General features: G+C 43.1%; 1 protein-coding gene across 1 annotated transcript in view; it reads right to left on the bottom strand.

The window, feature by feature from the left end:
* Nucleotides 1-6,291: 6,291 nt before the first annotated feature.
* Nucleotides 6,292-22,639, bottom strand: part of LOC126188707 (carboxypeptidase B-like) — a 162,492-nt gene continuing 146,144 nt past the window's right edge. Inside the window, exons 9-10 of the mRNA XM_049930315.1 lie at nucleotides 11,708-11,862; nucleotides 6,292-6,378 (exon numbers count right to left, since the gene is read on the bottom strand). Coding sequence (XP_049786272.1) covers nucleotides 6,292-6,378; nucleotides 11,708-11,862 — 242 coding nt within the window. The remainder of the gene's footprint in view (nucleotides 6,379-11,707; nucleotides 11,863-22,639) is intronic.

Genomic DNA, 22,639 nt, shown 5'->3' with positions numbered 1-22,639 from the left:
ATTTTCTGGGCAGATCTGAAAGGGAAAGGAGGTTTATACACAATTCTTTATGTATGTCCTCTAATGCAGTAGACATCCTCAAATCCATCATTTTTTCTGCAAGTATGGTGACACATGACTGCTTTCCATTACTATTAGTGTAAATTCTGATATCTTGTATTCCCTTTTTATATCCAGATTTTTGCCACATTCTGTGTGAAAATGTGTATGCAAATTGATAAAGATTTTGTGTGAGAAAATTGTATTTTTATTGGTTAGCCGACTAGGTGTGAATTGGTTTCCTTACCATTCAACCACGATATAGTTTCTCCCACCCAGCCAGAGTGTCTACAGTGTGCTTCAAGGAGCAATTCTTCTTCTTCCTTGAAATATCTGTCCAGAAAAAGATTCATAAACACACGACAATAGCTGCCAAAGCCAGTCCTTATATACACTAAAACACAAGTTGTGATGGAGGTGAAGTGCATTATATTGTTAGTTGTCTCATTGTAGATGAGCATGTTGACTTTATCTTTCTTGAATACAAATTTATGGGTGACAAAATAGTTCATGTGCGAGTAGCCATCCAACAGGCACAACATTTTGGCAAGTGGCCACATTGTCACTGATGAACTGCCCACATAGGGGGCCCAGCACATTGTGATCTCCTGTTCTATCAGCCATCCTCACCCAGCATCTCCTCTCACTTACACACTGCTCCATCTTAGGTTCACACTGCTGGTGGCACCCCTGCTGATCCTCAGTCCACCCTGAAGTCAGTTCATTGTGGAGTATCTCTTGTAATCAGACTAATTGTGGATTCCTGGGCCTTACTAATACTGTAGCCAATATCATGATTGAGCAGTGGTTCCCATACTCAAATCTCTGTAAATTCGTTAATGAGACGGCAAAAGAAATTAGGCATCTCTACTAGATGCTTAGTATGGTCATAATACATTCTGTGTAATTCTGATGGGAAATTTTCAACAACTGCCAACTTTTTAGGCTGCTCCAGTCTGGTGTGTTGTTGGTGTTATTGGCAATGATCTTTGACAGTACACACTGTCTGACTTATGTATGTCTTGCCACACTGGTAGAATATCTGATAGACTCTAGGTCTCCATAGCAAAAGGTTGTTTTAGACACTGCCAAAAGATAGGACATATTCTCCAGAAACACCAAGTGTCAGAAAGAAAGGATGTAGTCTCCAGAATGACCAAGTGATGGAAAGATAATGATCTCAAATACAACTGTAGTCATACTGTTCCTTACAAAAGCTCACTCCACGATCAGCTAACCATATTACATTCTTGTATGTTGACAACACAGAATACTGATCAGCTGCCCCTCTCTCCCTCTCCGTCTCTCTCTCTCTCTCTCTCTCGCTCTCTCTCTCTGTGTGTGTGTGTGTGTGTGTGTGTGTGTGTGTGTGTGTGTCTGTTGGTCCGGTGTAGGGTCTGGGAGTGGATCCACTGCATTAAGTCTGAATGCAGATCCACCCATACTGGGGTAGTGTTCAGACACACACCCACCCACCCACACACACACACAAAATAGGGCAACAGGGCTACGAGTTTATAATTGGGTAAGTCTGTTCCTTGAGCATTACTTCCATCTGTTAGATTCATCTTGAATGTTTGGTGTATATATGCAGCTTTGACAGCTGCAGTTAATCATTATTCCATATTATCAAGATACGAGAAAGTAAAATGGGTAACAACTTTGTTGGATATCCAAGGAGTGAGATTTTCTGAGAATCAGTATGCATAAACCTGTAATTAAGGTTGCTAAAGTCAACACACTCATCTACAATGTGGTAACTAACAATGTACCATACTCCATCTCACCACAATCATGTGTTTTACTGTACAGAAGGGCTGGCTTTGGCAGTTAGCAGCATGTGTCTGCAGTTCTTTCTCGGGAAACATTTGGAGGAAGAAGAAGAGGTGCTCCTCTAAGCATGTTGTAGTACTCTGGCTGTGTGGGGGCTCTGTATCGTGGGTGGGTGCTAAAGAAATGAACCCACACCTGGTATGGTAACAAATGAGAACACAGATATTCTAACACAAAATCTTTATTAATTGGCATGTACGTTTTTAGAAAGAATGTGGAGAAAACTGGATACAAAAGGGAATACAAGATATCTGCATTTACTGTTATGTAAATAAAAAATGGTTGCACATTGGGATACTTGCAGAAAAATTGATGGATTTGGGGATGTTTGCTATATTAGAGGGTATATGGAAAATCTGTTTATAAACATCATTTCCAGTTTGGATCTGCTTAAAAAATGGTGGTTATATTGTATCGACATGCAATGGACTGGACATTGCACATCTTGTTATTACACAGGTCTTAAGGTAAAAAGTACCATAAACTGTTGCGGTTCCCACAAATAATGTTATTCCTCATGTCTTAAAAAAATAAGCACTGTACTGAATACACTAGCAGAATTATTATATCTTCTAAGTAGTCAGTGATGAAACACATTACTCCTCTGACGATATATAGCAATGTGTTAGTTTACATGATACTTCAGATGTGAGAGACATAGAAGATAAGTAGACTTTTGGATATTCTGCATAGTTTACATTGCGTTAGAGATATGAAGTCTGTAGAGACGATGGTGTGGCGCCACTGTACACAGTCAAGGAAGAGACCTTTATGTGTATGCGTAAATTTTGTCCACGCCTTCCAGCGTGTCAGTCACTGCCTGCCAGTCGCTGGGTGGGGTGCTACACAATATGTTTGTCAGATTACTGATTCTCTCAAGATGACTGAACGTGTTGAGCAAAGATACTGCATCAAATTTTGTCAATAGCTTGGTAATTCTCAAAGCCAAATAATTCATAAGGTTCAGCAGGTGTTTGGAGAAGATTCGACAGGTGTAACACAAATTAAGGAGTGGTTCAACTGATTCAAAACTGGCTGCACATCAGCAGAGAATGACCAGCATTCTGGCAGGCCCCAAAGTGCTTGGAGTGCAGCTGTTGTTGAGAGGGTGCAAAATTTGGCGATGGCAGATCGTCGTTTGACTGTGCAGGAGATTGCCCAAGAGGTTGGAGTGAGTAAAGATTCTGCACATGCAATTTTGCGTGATGATTTGAACATGCACTGAGTGCCTGCAAAATTCGTGCCCAAGTTGTTGTCGCCAGAACAAAAAGACCTCCGTTTTGACGTTGCACATGAACCTTCTGGACATCACCAACACTGATCCTGGGTTACTGATCACCGTGATAACTGGAGATGAGTCATGGGTGTACGGGTACGACCCAGAAACAAAAAGACAGTCGTCACAGTGGAAGCATCCCAAGTCTCCAAGGCCGAAGAAAGTGTGGCAGGTGCGAAGCAAAATCAAGGTGCTGCTGATTGTCTTCTTTGATGTCCGTGGAATTGTGCATTATGAGTAGGCACCAGAAGGACAAACAGTGACAAAGGAGTACTATCAAGATGTTCTCCGGCGACTGTGTGACGCAGTCCAGCACAAAAGACCAGACATGTGGATGGTGAAAAACTGGCAGCTGCGTCACGACAACACCCTCGCACATGCATCCCACTTGATCCAAAATTATTTGGCCAAACACGGAATTACAGCCGTTCGCCAACCTCTCTGCTCTCCAGACACGGCTCCTTGCGACTTCGGTTGCTTCCAAAATTGATGACGCCACTGAAAGGATCCTGTTTTGAGAGTAGAGAAGAGATGATGCGGAACACGACGACAGAGCTGAACAACATTACAAAATAAGAGTGCCAGAGGTGTTTCCAGCAGTGGAAGGATCGGTGGGCTAAGTGTGTGCAAGCACAAGGGGCCTGCTTTGAAGGGGATTAGGGTCCCAACCCCATCAGGTATTCGCAATATTTTTTCTGGCCAAACGTCGGATACTTTTCAGTCAGGCCTCGTACACTGGCAATGTTAGCATAAAATACTGTATAATTATTTATCTATATATGCAGGGTGAAGAAAAAATGTCAAACTTCGAGGTTAGCACGTAATTCCTCATCCAGATTAAAGAAAAAAATCTATCAAAATCAGATTGGGTGCATTTTGAAAACACAAGTACGACAACTAGGAGCTGGCTACACTGTCATATTGTGGAAAGCTTCAGTGTGTACAGAGGAATGCATATCACCCAGCAGTACTGTACCAGCCATCATAGCTGGGACATCAAACCCACATCCACCATGGAGCTATTATTTGACTCATCATCAGGTTCCGTTTTTATTTCTTAGACGTCTGTTCCCTAGTTCTCCTTGTCCATAACCAGGACACCGTTTTGACAGATGTCAAAAGCCAGTATGTTTTGATTCTACAAGAAGGGATACAAATGAAAACGTAAATGATGGAATTTGACGTTTTTGACAAAAAGTTAGTGCACAGATCTTTGACTTGATACTATGACAGAGGAGAATATCCCATTCATTCATTCATTCATTGGATTGTGTGCCTTTAACAGGTATTGACTGCGTAGCCCTCCATGCTTCTCTTCATTCTTTGGTACCCTCTTTGCGGCGTGCTGACATCATCCAGCATCTGGAACCTTCTTCTGCCCTTTCCTCTCTTTCCCAGAACCAAACCTTCAACTGCCTCTACTATTTGTAGAAGGCAATTTCTTCTTAGAGTGTGGCCTATCCAGTTTAGTTTCCTGTTCTTCACCGTCAGCAGCATCCTCCGTTCTTCTCCAACTGTCTTCAGTACTTCTTCATTCCTGACTTTGTCAGTCCAGTTGATCTCCGTTCTCCACCATATCCACATTTCACAAGCTTCAATTCTCTTCTCATCCTGCTTTCTCGAAGTCCCCATTTCTGCTCCATGTAAGGGCACGCTCCATATTAAGCACTTAACCAGTCGCTTCCTTAATTCCTTGTTTAAACAACTAGTTAGGAGTCTTCTCTGCTTTTGAAATACACCTTTTGCGAGAGCCATTCTCACTTCGATATCTTTTTGGCAATCCAAGTCTTCTTTAATCAGACTTCCTTGTACTTGAATGCTCTTATCTGTTCTATGATTTCTGACCCCAAATTAATTTCACTTTTCTTTTTTTCGGCCTATGACCATGCTTTTGGTTTCCTTTTTATTAATTTTCATATCATGTGCTGCACAGGCTTCATTCAGGTCATTTAGCATTTGAGTCAGTGTCTCTTGATTTTCTGTGACGGTTGCCTTGTCGTCTGCAAATCTTATACATTCAGTTCTCTGCCCACCTATTCTGACGCTCTTGTCCCATCCAAACAGCTTTCCAGTACTTCCTCCAGACAGATGTTAAATAGGATCGGCGAGAGATAACAGCCCTGTCTAACACCTCTGCCAATCTTGCTGCCTTCAGAGATCCCATTACCTGTTCAAAAAATGGCTCTGAGCACTATGGGACTTAACTTCTAAGGTCATCAGTCCCCTAGAACTTAGAACTACTTAAACCTAACTAACCTAAGGACATCACACACATCCATGCCCGAGGCAGGATTCGAACCTGCGACCGTAGCGGTCTCGCGGTTCCAGACTGTAGCGTCTTTAACCGCTTGGCCACTCTGGCCGGCCGTTACCTGTTCGTACCTGAGCTTCCTGGTTCAAGTACAGACTTGCGATCAATCTTCTCTCCTTCCACTTTACTCCCTTCTTTTTCAAGATATCTAACAGCTTATCCCACTGCACTCTATCAAAGGCCTTTTCGAGGTCTATGAAGACAACAAACACTTCTTTGCTCTTTTCTATGTATTTTTCGCCGATGGTTCGTAGAAGTACAATGGCATCTCGTGGTCCCTTTCGCCTTATGAAACCATATTGTTCTTCACTAAGTGTATCTTCCAGCGTTCCATGTAGCCTCCTATTCAGAATTCGAAGAACTACTTTTGCTGCCTGCGATGTTAGGCTGATTGTCCTGTGGTCTTCACACTTTTTGGGATTATTAGTCTTTGGTATTGGGACTATCATATTTAAGAGCAAGTCTTCTGGCCATTCCTCTTTGTCATACGTGTTGTTGCAAAGAGGAGTCAACTCATTTTCGCCTGTTTCTTTTAAGCTCTTTAATATTTCTGCCGGAATGTCATGTACACAACACACTTTATTGTTTTTAAGTTCTCCCAATGCCTTATTTACCTCTGAACCTGGGGTAAAATCTCCTTTTTCATCTTCATTTACTGATTCTTCCTTCTCAGTCTGCAGATTGGAAGGTCTTTGATCTGCTTCATAGAGAGTTTCAATATATTCTTTCCACCTATTCTGAACAGCGTGCGGGTCACTTAAAAGAGTTCCATCTTTCCCTTCTATCTCCATATTTGTTTTGTCATTCCTTCCTTGAAATACTATTTCCTTGGTTACGCGATACATCTTTTCGTACTTGGCCTCTTTCCCAGGTGTTTCAATTTCTGAGCAGATTTCTCTCGTCCATTTTTCCCTGGCAGCTAGAAAAATAAGAGTAATCTTCATGAAAAAAATTAATGATCCCGGCCCAAAGACTTTCATTCTATGTCTTCTCTGCTCATTTGGTTTTTGATTCAGAAAATATAATGATGGACAAACATTTCTAATGGAATGCAGAGACACTGCAGCAAGAAGAACGAATTTTTGAGTAAAATGCAATTACTGTGTGCGGAGGAAGTATGCTTTATTAAAACTTGGGTTCACAAAACCACATACAAAAATATATTTTACTGTACTTAAACGGAAATATTGGCCTGAAAGTACCTTTAGTTAAGTTTGTATAGCATTTATTGGCTATTTTGGCGATTGATGCAAGTGTTCAATCTTTTTTTCGTAATTTTTACTAATTTTTGAAATTATCACTCATCGGCAATTCTATAGGTATCTATTTTCGTGATGGCCTCTATAGTGTTCGGTTTCTGTATTGTTTAGCTAACTGAAGACGTGCAACTGTATTTGATGCTATGAGAAACGGCGTTTTTTGAGGTATCCGCCTCTCCTGGGTGCAGTTGCCTTCGAAATGCTCGCTTGGAAACTAGTTGAGATGGACCAGCATTCACTGACTGCAGCGATTCCTGTGGGGTTTGAAGCCATTGCATTGAGAAGACGTGACACTCGTCTCCAGCCCCTGTCGGTTAGAATCTTTGCACAACCGCCATTCTTATGCCGTGTTACATGGCTGTGAGTGGCACACCATTACGTGTAAAACTTTTGGACAGTCTATACTGATGCACTAAAAAATGTGTCAACTAAATTTACTGCAGCATGACAGGCACAGCCAAACACGATAACTCCTTTCTGACATTCTGTCACGTCTCAACTTTGACCCACATTTACGCACTGACTCCGTACTACCGAATGGCATACACACATCCCTTCATTGCTGAGACTTATGTCACGTTGGAGAGTCACAGGACTGTGTCGTGGCAGTTCTACCCCATCTACAGTGCTCCAAAGCAACCAGTGTGCTGCTTTGAGGTGTTGACTAGTACTTCATCCAGTGAACTTAAGTGAAATAGGCAGTCGAATATCGAACAACTTTCTTCCAGATCCAAATGGTTCAAATGGTACTAAGCACTATGGGACATAACATCTGAGGTCATCAGTCCCCTAGAACTTAGAACTACTTAAACCATAACTAACCTAAGGACATCACACAGATCTATGCCCAAGGCACGATTCGAACCTGCGACCGTAGCGGTCGCGCGGTTCCAGACTGAAGCGCCTAGAACTGCTCAGCCACACCAGCCAGTTCTGAGGTTGTTTTACAATTATTAAAGTAATCTGAAATTCGTCTTTGCAACTTCTACTTACTTTACTTTAATTTTCTTTATTTTATACAATTCGATGCAGAGGACCCTGCATAGCTGTCAGGCGCCTCTTTTAGTGAATTCTATTTCCTGTTTTCAGTCGCCAATCACCTTCTATGTCGATTTGCAGCAAGTCATCATGGAGTTCGTCTCCCCACATTTTCGTTATTCTCTCCACTAGTCTTCTGTCGTGGGCACCAAAATCAATGGATTTTAAAGGCCTACAACGTTTATCCATCCGACTGACATGATCTGCCCGTACAAGCCATTTGGTTTCTATCAGGCCTACAATGTTTTGGGAGGTGTGGATCTCATCCATCAACATTTCACTGGACCCTCCATTTCCAAGTGGTCTCATGTTGTACCGAATCACAGGTCTTCCTGAAGCGCTCGAAAACGAGAGGATGATTTGAGACCTTTTTCCAGACTTTCCCTATTTCGCATTTGAAATTCCTTGACAAACTGCGAGGTTTAAAAAGCTAATTGAAACTATACTGCGATGGCCTTCCGACTTGGATCCACGCTTTGCTCTCTGCGTCACACGAACCCTTTTGTAGAAATGGGTTCTGACATCCAACGACTGAAATGGAAATAGGTATGAGTCTTGCTTATTATCATATATTTAGTCTTCGATTTATGCACCAGAGGGCAGATCCTGCTCGCTGCAGCCTTCACGCTGTCGCTCATCCACTTCACTTCTTCCTTAGATCTGACGAACTGGGCCATGTAGTTGCCAGATGTGATATGCATGATTTTCTCACCTTCGCCTTCGAACACCAAAAAACCCATACGACTTCCGTTTCATTCCTTTAAAAATCGTCAGCGGCCTCGAATGAAACAAATTTATAATTCTGATTTACTTCTAGTTCTATTAATACACTGAAGAGCAAAGGAAACTGGTACACCAGCCTAATATTGTGTAAGGCCCACGCGAGCATACAGAAGTGGCGCAATACGACGTGGCATGGACTCGACTAATGTCTGAAGTAGTGTTATAGGGAATTGACGCCATGAATCCTGCAGCACTGTCCATAAATCCGTAAGAGTACGAGGGGATGGAGACCTCTTCTGAACAGCACGTAGCAAGGCATCCCAGATTCACTCAATAATGTTCATGTCTGGGGAGTTTGGTGGCCAGCGGAAGTGTTTAAACTTAGAAGAGTGTTCCTGGAGCCGCTCTGTAGCAATTCTCGACGTGTGGGATGTCTGTCGCATTGTCCTCCTGGAATTGCCCAAGTCTGTCGGAATGCAAAATGGACATGAATGGATGCAGGTGATCAGACAGGATGTTTACGTGCGTGTCACCTGTCAGAGTCGTCCCATATCACTCCAACTACACACTCCTCACACAATTACAGATCGTCCACCAGCTTGAACAGTCCCCTGCTGACATGCAGGGTCCATGGATTCATGAAGTTGTCTCCATACGCGTACACGTCCATCCGCTCGATACAATTTGAAACGAGACTCGCCCGACCAGGCAACATGTTTCCAGTCATCAACAGTCTGATGTCGGTGTTGACGAGCCCAGGCGAGGCGTAAAGCTTTATGTCGTGCAGCGACGAAGGGTGCACGAGTGGGCCTACGGCTCCGAAGGCCCATATCGTGATGTTTCGTTGAACAGTTCGCATGCTGACACTTGTTGATGGCCCAGCATTGAAATCTGCGGAAATTTGTTGGAGGGTTGCACTTCTGCACGTTGAACGATTCTCTTCAGTCGTCGTTGGTTCCGTTCTTGCAGGATCTTTTTTCGCCCGCAGCGATGTCAGTGATGTTTTATCGGATTCCTGATATTCACGGTACACTCGTGAAACGGTCGTACCAGTAAATCCCCTCTTCATCGCTATCTCGGGGATGCTGTGTCCCATCACTCGTGCTCAGACTATAACACCACGTTCAAACTCACTCAAACCTTGATAACGTGCCATTGTAGCAGCAGTAACCGATCCCACAACTGCGTCAGAAACTAGTCTTCTACGAGGCGTAGCCGACTGCAGCGCCGTATTCAGCGTCTTTACAAATCTCTGTATTTCAATATGCATGTCTATACCAGTTTCCTTACAGGAATATAATTTTTACGTAGAACATTTTTGTCTAATTTCCGCTTGCATCTGGAAGTGTCGCCTAATTTCACATTTCCAGGGTTTTGCACTGTTGTTTTCAATCTAATTTCACTTTCGCTCGCAGGTATTCACATTTTGTGATGACAAAACGTACTATTGATGTTTACTGATGTTGTTCTGGCTAAATGTATGTGTGTTTTGTGTGTGTTACGTGTTAACTCTGGTTTTCAGTTTCTCTAAAAAACGAAATTTTGATCTGCTGTTTGCTATATCTGTATCATTTCGTTTTATTTACGTTTACATGTAGTTATACGAATATGTAACGGAGGTGAATGAGGAATGTGGGAATTAATGACTGAAATGGAGAGTTGGTGGAGGGGCACGACAAAGATGAGTAAAACTTAGTGAACACTTAATGGAAAGGAGAGGTAGGGAGCAGTGGAAGCTCATGCAAAATTTTACCACTGTGTTACAATACTACAAAAATAAACAGAAAACAAATTCAGAAAAATTTATTAAAATAAAAAGTAATACCTGCTCAGTAACGAAAAATAAACTCCGTACATCGCTGTTCTCTGCTCTAGAATTGGTTGCAATATTGTTCTCAGTTGTCTGTCTAACCACACCCTCGGTATTCACGACGTATTCGGACAGAGCTGCCAAATACTTGTGACAAGGAACAATACAGATGCAATTGCTGATCTCAGAAATTGTTACAAACGTAGTGTCTAACCACACAGCCGTACTGAACACAGGTAGCATGTATTTATATTAGGATCTTCATAAGGCTATTGATCCAATTGATTGTAAGAAATCGTGACAAGGATGAGATGTTTGTGATAAATCTACAATGCCCAAAAAAACCGTTGGTATTGCAAAAATGTTCTGCAGGTGAAACATATTGCTTTTCGACTGGCCGTCCAGTTCCGACTTTTGATTGGTAGCTCGGTTTGAACGCAGATGGCGTTATGGAGATTTTACTAGATCTTATGTTATTCATGTTATTGCCTCTATTAATGTGGTGCTGTGAGGACTGTAGCACAGTTAATGACATCACATCAGATCATGCGCAGTCCTTCTCTACGTGGATCATAGCGCGCCTGAAATAATTTTCAGCACACGACACTGTGGTTTCTTGTTACTGCAGTGAGAGCATTTATGTGACTCCGGTACATTTCAATCACATGGATAAAAATACGCTGGCCGAGGTATATCATGATAAAAGAGCGGATATGGGAGAGCCAATTCAATGTTTCACCGACCTCATCTCTTTCGATTTGTATATTTGGGAACTGATGTTGAATCAGCGTGCAATTATTTTTTAAGAACTGCTCGAAAATAAACCATTTTCATACGTATTTGTACATTAGATTGCTTTTCTGTTTGTGAGGAACGTACTCTAATGTTGTGCAAGTATTTAAATACACGTTGTAAGTCTATTGCTGACATACACTCTCGTCCGTTACTTAAAAAGTGCAAACAATTTTTTTAACACCACAGAAGTTTGCAGAGCGTTCCTGAAACGGAGCTTCACAAAGGCACAATGGTGTGAAACATCCTAGAGTTGATTCGTGCTTTAAGCGTCAATGTGGACAAGGACCTTGTTCTTGGTCAAATTTTCTGAAATGAGACAGAAGTCTCGAGAAAATTATTCCTTATATGCGATATGAACCTGGATGGTTTTAATAATTTTAGTATTTCATTCACAATGCTATTAACATTTGGAGCATCTTTACTGGGTTTGGTGTGGTGAAGAAATAACACGTAGCACTTCGAAAGTTATACATTTATTATTCTAATTATTGTAATGATTTATCACCATCATTATTGTAATAGTTATTAGGAACTATTTTTGCATTTATGTGCATCGTTTATGTACATGCAGTCGTTATACATAATATTTATTCATAGTTAGCAGCGATATATTGGCCGAATACTCTGACGGATTCAAAAAATGGCTTCACTATGCTGATGATCTCAGACTCTGGAAGGTCGAAACCCTGGCTTCCTCCACCAGGGAGTTCGATGGTATATGACAGAGGCACTCCAGCGACGGCCTTCACCCAGTCGTCGCTGTTACCAGACACCGGATCTGTAAGAAAATCACATAAATAACCATCGTTAGCACAGCAGAGCGCCCACCTCGAAAGAGTTCAACTGTCTAAACCTTGGTAATACTGAAGTTAGTTTTTGTGTGCTGATGCGGATAGTTCCTTGCGTTAATTAATACTGTGAAGAGAAGTAACGCGAGATTGGAGATGTCACTGATGATAGTATTTTAGAGAATGTTGAACTGGTACCAGTGGGAACTAGTGTACACCTCAACAAATTACGATAGTTGGTTCCCCAGTCCGAGGAAAAATGTAGTTTGGAAGTTACGCCTAGCGACAGATAGCACAGGGTGACTTTTTGATGTGTAGAAAACGTAGCTTGCCAAAACTACAGATAAGTTGCAGACGAAAGTTTATTTTCAGATATTTTGTTTGACTAACAATTTCGCCAAGAATTAACGGCAAACTTTTTCTTTTACAGGAACGATATTTGGAAACCGCCTGTGGCTGAAACAAGTAGCCAGAGGAAGTATTTACTGATTCGCATTTACAATAGTTGCAGTTACAGGGGATGGACAAAAAAGTAGAAACACCACAAACACGACAGATCTGTACAACGGTAGCCTACCTACTTGTCTGAGTTATGGACAGCTTCAGTCACGTTCTTTTATTAATCGTACGGCTTTCTGAAGCACTGAAAAATATTACATACCCACAGGGTAGACAGTAATATGGGAGCACCAAAAACAGAACACTTTACCATGCCTAATGCGATGCAGGAAAACCGTTTGCATCCAAAACAGCTTCCGTACGTCTCGGAATGGATAAATACAGGTTCTGTAATGTTTTCAAGGCAGTCTTATACCATTCTTCCTGTAAAGTAGCTGATGAAGGTGGATAGCGATCACACATCCTTCTCTGCATAGTAGATCACAAAGGCTCGGTAATATTGAGATCTACTGGCTGTGGTGGTCAGGAGACTGCGACAGTTCATTCTGTTTCCCACAGAACCAGTCCCCGATGTGAGCGATGTGAACAGGGGTCATGTTCTCTTGGAGTGCAGCATCATTATTGGAGAGCAAACATCGTACTATGGGATGGACCTGATCAGCCAACATTGTCACATAATACTTGGCCACCTTGCAGGGTAACAGTGGGGTCCTTGGAATACCAAGATTTGTCTGTCCAAATCATCGCCGACCCCTGCCTTTTTTCTCTCCTGGGATGGAAACTCGGACAGAAGTTGGAAATAATGTGAAACAAGACCCTACTGATCAAATAACATTCTTCTGTTGCTGTGTAGCCCGGGTTTTATGTCTTCAGCACCACATTTTCCTGTTATGTATGCTTACATCACTGATGATGATGATGATGATGTTTGGTTTGTGGGGGGCTCAACTGCTGGGTCATCAGCGCCCAAACAAAGTCCCAATTTTTTTTACACAGCCCAATTTTTTTCCACAGTCCAATCTTGCCACAATCACAAATGATGATGATGAAATGATGAGGACAACACAAACACCTAATCCCTGGGCAGAGAAAATCCCCAACCCGGCTGGGCATTGAACCCGGGACCCCATGATCCAAAGGCAGCAACACTAGCCACTAGACCAACTTCCATCACTGGTGGGATGCCATCTTGTCCCGCAATTCCCTGCTTATCTAGCCATCTTTGTATTATTTTGTTGTTGACAGGGTTCCGAGGGCAACATTCATTTCTGCAGTGACTTTTGCAGCTGTCGTCCTCTTATTTTCATCTCAGTCGTTTTCAACTATCGTCTGCTATGATCACTCAATAGACACTCTGATTCGCACTGTGACTCAGCGAATGATATTTCTCCACTTTCCTTGTATGCGGTATAAATCTTCGATACGCCACCAAACACTTCAGCTCCCTTGGTTATGGGAGCGCACACCATACGAGCACCAGTTTCCCAACGTTCGTATTCGCTTATCTTCGGCATAATACACTCACAACAACACAAAACACTGTTCTGACCACAACCGATACTTGCAACATATTAAGAACATTGCACAGGGGCCGCAACCTGCAGGCTTGGCTGGCCACCTCAATTGGCACCTACATCGGTCGCTTCCGCCGCAGCGGTCAGCTGGCTTGTGGGCCGTTTGCACTGGTCATTTCCGTGTCGTGCTGTCAGGTTGGCGCTGTGGTTCCTGATCCTACGCATGAGTTTAGTTACTTATTTATTTACGTTGTATGAGTACACCACTTTCCACAGTCGTAGCTTTCATTTTAGTATGTCAAACCCACGTTACGAAGGGCGTTTGAAAAGTCCGTGCAAAGTCCGAGAGATGGCACCACCGGCGCGTATCGAGGTCATGTTTAGTTAGTAGAATCTTTGGAAAGAACGCACACCAAGTTTCAGTCATATTGGTCTATTTCTTTGTGTTTGGCATTCATGTGAATCAAGGAAGTCGAGTGACTGTCAAAAAATGGACGAAAAACAATTTCTTGTGGCGATTAAACATTACTTGATGAAAGGTAAAACGACTCAGGAGACTAAAGAGAAGCTTGATAAACATTACGGTGACTCTGCACCTTCGTTTAGAACAGTTTATAAGTGGTTTCAAAGTTTTCGGAGTGGCCATATGGGCACGAGTGATGCTGAACGTTCTGGAGGTTACGACTCCAGAAATCATTGATAAAATCCATGATATGATGATGGATGACAGAAGAGTTAAGGTGCGTGAGATTGCTAGTGCTGTGGTCATCTCGAATGAATGGGTACATAATATTTTGCATAAACATTTGGACATGAGAAAGCTATCCGCAAGATGGGTTCCACGATTGCTCACGCTTGACCAAAAATGGAATCGTGTGAAGTGTTTCAAGGATGGTTTGCAGCTGTTCAGGAAGAATCCGCAGGACTTTAAGCGTCATTTCGTCACTGTGGATGAAACATGGATACATTACTATACTCCTGAGACCAAACAACAATCGAAAGAATGGGTTACCAAGGGAGAATCTGCACCACAACAGGCGAAGACCATTCCTTCGGCCAGAAAGGTTATGGCGACTGTTTTTTGGGATTGACAAAGGATAATCTTCATCGACTATCTGGAAAAGGGTAAAAATATTACAGGTGCATATTATTCATCGTTATTGGACCGTTTGAAAACCGAGCTGCAAGAAAAACACAGGTGATTGGACCGCAAAAAAGTCCTTTTCCATCACAACAATGCACCAGCACACACTTCAGCAGTTGTGGTCGCAAAATTAATGGAAATAGGATTCCAACTCGTTTGACATCCCTCCTATTCTCCAGACTTGGCTCCCTCGGACTACTATTTGTTCCCCAATTTGAAGAAATGGCTGGCGGGACAAAGATTTTATTCAAACGAGGAGGCGACTGCAGCAACTAGTAGCTATTTTGCAGACTTGGACAATTCGTATTATTCGCAAGGGATCAACGAATTAGAACAGCGTTGGACAATGTGTATAAGTCTAAAAGGAGACTACGTCGGAAAATAAAAAAGGTTTATCCCAAACACGTATTTTTTATTTTTGCACGGACTTTCCAATCGCCCCACGTAGTAGTCTGCCCTCTTGTTCGCAGTTGGTGGCACCTGAAGATGAAGCTTAAAGCTCCGAAACAGGTCATGGAATACATTAAGAAATGCCCATGCAACTGAAACGGATTTTATTTGATGAACTGTTACATGGAATGTAACACATGAGGATGAAGGAAGTCTGCAACCTGCCGTTGTGCCGTCAGAGTTCCCTAAATGACTACCAGCCGTGACCTGGAGTCACTCCCGATGGCTGCCCACACCACGACGCTAGGAGTAACACCGCTGTGACTCTTCAAAATATTGGAGTAATGGGATATCTCCCCTCGTCGCCGCCATATTCGTCGTTGATTGTCATCCGGGGTAGTGCAGAATCGCGATTCATCATTGAACACAATGCAGCATCACTTGTCGGCAGTCCATGCTTTCCAGTCACGGCACCATTCCAGACTCCGCCTGTAGTGGTGTGGTGTCAAAGGCAGCCAACTCATAGGACGGTAACTGCCGGGGCAGGCTGTTGCTATTCTTCGACGAACGGTGCTAAATACTGAGAATGTTGCAGGGAGTCTGTTACTTGTTCCCGGGTGGCAGGCACAGGTGTGAGGGAATATGATGTACTCGTTGCACAATATGGCGATTCACCGATTGATTGTTGCAGGGTGGTCGATCGGAACCTTGACGAAGAGTGCGCCCGACCTCACGTTTCCATGCAGTCCAATAGCTGTTTACTGTCACAACAGAATGCCCCACAAATGTGGACATTGCACGATTCGATCAGCCAGCCCAATGGAGGCCAACAACGAGGCTCTTTTCAAACTCTGCCGTTTCACGCAGCATCTCCATATCCTTCAAGTGATCACTCAACATCTGACGCTGTTCAAGCCCCTGATTCATCCTACGAGATGTGGGAACAATACGAAACACGATCAACACTAAAGCATTCTGGTGACTGTTCTTACTGTTACAGAAAAGTGAAACTCTATTTATGTATCTCCTGATGATGTGTACATAAGAGAAATTACACTGACATCCAACTATGTGTTCTGGATGCTTCACTGGCTTTGACAAGCAGTGCATTTCTCGGCCTTATTATTCTTTTCATGCAGTTCGGGGGTGCTCCGTGTACAATCAAATAGTGAATTATTCCCCTGATAGACTGCATGTAAAATGCACAATAAATTTTTTACCGTCATCGTCAGCTGAATAGCTCTTTCTTTTCTTCACTGGAAACCTGTTTGTCAATACTCTTTTTACCACAGGACATCGCTACTTACAACCACATATGTGTTGAAAGTAAATAATTCTTAGTGGATTTCAGTACAGTGCTGTGTCCTGTCGTGAATGGGACAATGCAGCTTGATCACACTTTTCAGTCTGTGAACATGCCTTAAAGGCTAAGTTCAAGCTTGGACTGTGTGTGCATACAGACTTCAGAGCAAGAATGTTTGTCGGCATATTTAGTTGAACGCTAATGCGGCGTACCCAACAGCTACGCAACTTGAACATTCGACTGCTATCGTCAGATTAAAAAATATCTAAGATTTACCTTGTAGCGAGTGCCTGTGTTCAACAACACCAACTGATGACCTCTATAGCTCATAGATACCCTGAGTAAAGTGCAACAGGATCGCGTGCAGTCGTTTTGGAGGCAACTGGGATGGTTAGCCTGATATGGACAGTACGGAACTCTCTCCTGACGAACAAATCGGTCTCTATAGGTTCATTGTGAACAACAGAAGGAACAACCAAGAGTGTTGCGTGGACAAGATGGAGTAGACAAAACATGGAATGGAAACTGCATCAAGGTCGTCTAGTTTTCTTTGCCGACGAACGTAGGATTTGTCTGACGCATTATGATAGTCGTATGTAGAAGTTTGTGGAGGTCACCTGGCGTAGACACGCTTCTCAGGATGCCTTCCAAGTGGTTGACATGAGAAGCGGATGAGTCGTGTTTGGGCCGTCGTCGTGTACAGATGTAGGATTCTCCTTTTTAAGTTATTCTTCATCAGTTTTTTGACTGCTTTGATCTGGGACTTCCTTGTCCTAACCTCTTCACCTAGGAGAAGCGCACCCAACATACTCAGTTATTTGCTGAATACGTTCCCATCTTTGTTTCCTACTATAGTATTTGCCCTCTACAGTTCCCTATAGCAATTTATTAGTTACTTTATGATGTGTTAACACATGGCCTCCCAGTCTGTCCATTATTCTACACTGTGCTTTAAATATTATATTCCTTTTCAGGACGATTCTGCAAAGAATCTAATTTCTTGTCAGTCCCCTTAATTTTTAGCATCCTTCTGTAATACTGGGAAGTACCGAGATTAATTCCAGGTTGGAGGAGGGACTTTTCCTTGTTCCAGTTCATCCAGGACCAGGACACCCCCAGGTCCACTCAGCTTGCTTTCAGAGGAACACTGGGGATCTTCTCCAGGGGTAAAAGGCGGCTGGGGCGATGAATCCGCCATCTGATTCCTCCTAGTGCCATATGGGTACAGTACTCAACCTGCTGACAGGCCAAAAGGACCCTCACGCCACAGACATTACCTTTACCTTTCTGTTACACACAGTCTCGGAATCTTCGATTCTTTTATAGTCTGGTTTTCCCACAGTCCATGATTCACATCCCTCCAGTGCTGTGCTCCTGATATTCATTCTCAGAAATTTATTCTTCTAATTAAGGACTATGTTTCGTAGTACACTGACGAGCCAAAGAAACTGATACACCTGCGCAAAAGTGCCGCAACACGACGTAGCATGAACTCAATATCTGAACTAGTGCTGGAAGGAAGTGAACCATGAATCCTGCAGGGCTGTCCATAAATCCGTAAGAGTACGAGGGGGTGGAGATCTCTTCTGAATAGCACGTTGCAAGGCACCCCAGATGTGCTCAATAATGTTCATGTCTGGGTAGTTTGGGGGCCAGTGGAAGTGTTTAAACAGAGAGCAGTGTTCCTGGAGCCACTCTGTAGCAATTCTGGACGTGTGGAGTGTCGCACCGTCCTGTTGGAATGCCCAACTTTGTCGGAACGCACAACGGACATGAGTGGATGCAGGTAATCGGACAGGATGCTTACGTAGGTGTCACCTGTCAAGAGTCGTATCTACATTTATCACGGGTCCCATATCATTCCAACTGCACACGCCCACACCATTACAGAGCCTCCATCACCCCTCCTCACATGCAGGATCCATGGATTCATGAGGCTGTCTCTATGCCCGTACACGTCCATCCACTCGATACAATTTGAAACGACAACTCGTCCGACTGGGCAACATGTCCACTGTCGGTGTTGACGGGCCCAGGCGAGTCGTAAAATTTTGTGTGGCGCAGTCATCAAGGATACACGAGTGTCCCTTCGGCTATGAAAGCCCATATCGATGATGTTCCGTTGAATGATTTGCACGCTGACACTTGTTGATGACCCAGCACTGTAATCTGCAGCAATTTGTGGAAGGGTTGCACTTCTGTCACCTGAACGATTCTCTTCAGTCGTCGTTGGCCCCGTTCTTGCAGGATCTCTTTCCAGCCGCAGCGATATCGGAGATTTGATGTTTTACCGGATTCCTTGTATTCACGGTACACTCGTGAAACGGTCATACAGGAAAATCCCCACTTCATCGCTACCTCGGAGATGCTGTGTCCCAGCGCTCGTGCCCCGACTATAACACCACGTTCAAACTCACTTAAATCTTGATAATCTGCCAGTGTAGCAGCAGTAACCGATCTAACAACTGCGCCAGACACTTGTGGTCTTATACGGGAGTTACCGACCGCACCGCCGTTTTCTGCCTGTTTATGTATCTCTGTATTTGAATACACATGCATATAAGAGTTTCTTTGGCGCTTCAGTGTAGCAGACGCCTTTTACTCATGATTCACATCTGTGCTCTCTGTGTAAAGCGGCTTAATTATTCTTGTAGCGTCATGAAATGTTCCCGATACATTGGGAAGCATTCCAATTACTATCGCTGTGATGAGAGGGTCTTGAAACGTTAAGGACTGCACCGAATAGTAATGTCTGCACTTACAGAATTAGGCACACATTCCTTTGTTTCCTCCACCACCAGATAAACATCCGGAAAAACTAAAAGACTTGTATTTGCAGAGTCAGTTCTCCGTTGCTGGCAAAAGCTATACTTAAAGTAAAATCTTTGGGACGTAGGTTGTTCCGCTAGGAAAGAGAATCCTAGGTCTTACAGCAGCTGGTCTTACTATATGTGTATGTTGCAATAATAATCTACAGAATTTTTGAGTCATTGTCGTTTATTCACGAAAAATACAAAACATTTTCACTGCCCAATTGTTGCATCAACACCAGCCATGTGCATTCAACCGGCGTTAAAATTTACCTCCAAAACTCATCTCCTCCAAAGAACAAACAATTGACAAAACATTAACATCTTTGGAAATGGAAGTTTAATGAATTAACAACTAAAATTAATATATATATATAATTGTGTCACACCAGAAAATGGATAATTAAGATCTGCACGCAGTATAAAAGTTATTCAAATAACAATTAAAATTAATAATGCGTAATTAAGATCTGCACCTAATTTGCATAAAACCGAAAGCAGATACTAAGATGGGCACATAGTAATGGGAAGGACAGAAATGGGGAAGTGGTTCCATTTCAGTCAGCCTGCGTATTTTATTCATATTTTTGAGCTCTAACCACATTTCCCACGCCTATGCACATAGTGATTTGGTAAGTGAAATGTTCCTTTCATAATTCGTATTATTGGTTGCAAAATGCGTATGTAGTTCCACACCCATAAACGTGTAGCTTAAATGTTCTACCGGGCCGATGCAGCCTCGACCCTCTGGCTTCTGTCTACTCGGAGCTGGCCATGTTAACGCGATGGGCGGCCGGGAAGCGTTCGTTGTCGACGTGGAGGAATGTCTTCATTACATAAAGAAAGTGGCGGTTGGGAGTTTCCCGTGAGAAGCGCAAGACTCAGCGTCTCAACGGCTGCTCTGGAACCTTCTAGAAAGACCAGAATGAAATTTTCACTCTGCAGCAGAGTGTGCGCTGATATGAACCTTCCTGGCAGACTGAAACTGTGTGCCGGACCGGCAGATTGAAACTGTGTGCCGGACCGAGACTCGAACTCGGGATCTTTGCCTCTCGCGGGCAAGTGCTCTACCATTTGAGCTACCCAAGCACGACTCACGACCCGTCCTCACAGCTTTACTTCCGCCAGTACCTCGTCTCCTACTTTTCAAACTTCACAGAAACTTTCCTACGCACTCCGGTGCAGAGTGAAAATCTTATTCTGGAAACATCCCCCAGGCTGTGGCTAAGCCATGTCTCCATAATATCCTTTCTTTCGGGATTGCTAGTCCTGCAAGGTTCGCAGGAGAGCTTCTGTGAAGTTTGGAAAGTAAGAGACGAGGTACTGGCGGAAGTACAGCTGTGAGAACGGGTCGTGGGTCGTGTTTGGGTAGCTCAGATGGTAGAGCACTTGCCCGCGAAAGGCAAAGGTCCATAGTTCGAGTCTTGGTCCGGCACACAGTTTTAATCTGCCAGGAAGTTTTTAGAAAGATGTTTAGCCTCTGTCCGTGCCCTGCCCACAAAATAAACAAAAGGTCTCACTCTTGCTGGCGCTCTGGCGAAATCTTGTAATTTCATTGGAGCGTGGTCGCAATCGGCAGAACTTGTCTAGAGACTGGACGGCTCTCGGAATCACTATAGTAGTTGGTGGACGACTTGGAGCTTCCCGGAATTTTAGAGAGAAATTTATTTCCAGACTCTCTCTGCCTCCCACATCCACGAACGACGGTCTCGCTGGCATTCTCGAGGGGGGCAATAGTGCAGATGGGTCCAGGGGGCTGTTAACATCCGCTCACAGCCGGGGCACACGGAGCCGAATACTGGAAGTTTATTTGTTGAGATTCGGCCAGGAGTGCTTTTCCGCCGAATAGTTCACGGGGCACGATATTTATTAACTTTGCGGATTTGTTAGTTTCGGTAATTGATGAAGGCACTTAGTTGTTTGATTTGCAGGATGCACTTTGCATGTCTGAACAGTATATGTTCTTCCGAGTTCAGTTTTCAGTAGCATTTTCTGATACATTCTTCGCTTAACCATTGGCAATATTCATTATGTGATCCTAAAGTTGGTATCAAGATCGGAATTAAAAACTACTGTTCTGTATATTTGCATTCGTTGCTATCTTGTTGAAGCTTTTCCATTTGAATGCTCGTTAAGGGAAATAAATATAACTTCCTATAAGGGTGCATTTTCATTCAATAGCAAGATGCCTTCCATAACCGAAATGTGTTGTGTTTTTCACGCGTGACGTAACTTTTAAAGGTGGGCCTACTCAGACTTAATAAGACGTTATCCGCTGCGCGATTGTTTCATTACTTTTTAAAAGTAAATTCGCATGATGCATAGGGAGCTTCACTCCGTTTTACGATCAAGGGGAGGTTAATTTTGCATCTCAGAGGTTTGAAAATTATAACCACAACCATCCCATCTCAAACCAACGTATCCTGTATGCGTCATTTTGTGGCCACAGTAACAGACATCTTTCGTCTACTACGTGATTTCCAATTTTGACGTCAGTACTATCGTCTTTTTCTGGTTTGTTGTCAATCCATATTCTATAATAATTAGACTTTTCATTCTATTCAACAGCTTCTGCAGTTCTTCCTTCACTCAGGAAAACAAGATCAGACGTGATTTAATTTCTTCTTTAGATGACACAGGCTTTTGAACGTCTCCCTTCTTCAACCAGAAGTCTGAGCCCTTCTTTCGAACTAGCAGTCATATTAGCCAGATCTCCAGAATAGCTGGGATGGTGTCAGTCAGTATAATCTTATAAACATCTATGAAACGCATAATCACACTTCGTTACATACCAGCTGCAATCTATGAGACCAAACGCTTACTGCATATCTTGCAGTTGTTGTCAAAGTGGATTGCGCGAGCGCGCACGTGTGTGTGTGTTGGTGGGTGAGTTGCAATTCCAGCCGGCCTTCTGCAGCCCCATTGTTCTTCCAAAGCAACTAGTTTGTTGTTTGTCTTGATATTACTGCGGCCAGTTCACGCTATTCATGCTAAGTAGAATCTCACAGTTAACTGCTTCACTTAAGCAGATAACTTCAAATAGCGAATACAGTCACTCATTCACATGGTTGGAGTCTGGTCAACCAATAGCTTCTCTACGCGCTCACAGCCTGGGTTGTCCATTGTGCATTTTTATATATATTTCCATACAGCTATGGTATTATTTAAAAAAAATGTCGATGTTAATGTTGAGTGAAAGTGATACTT

Source organism: Schistocerca cancellata, chromosome 5 (assembly GCF_023864275.1).
Source record: "Schistocerca cancellata isolate TAMUIC-IGC-003103 chromosome 5, iqSchCanc2.1, whole genome shotgun sequence".
NCBI lineage: Eukaryota > Metazoa > Arthropoda > Insecta > Orthoptera > Acrididae > Schistocerca > Schistocerca cancellata.
The sequence above is the reverse complement of the archived record's forward strand: the minus strand, read 5'-3'. Positions and strand labels throughout refer to the sequence as shown.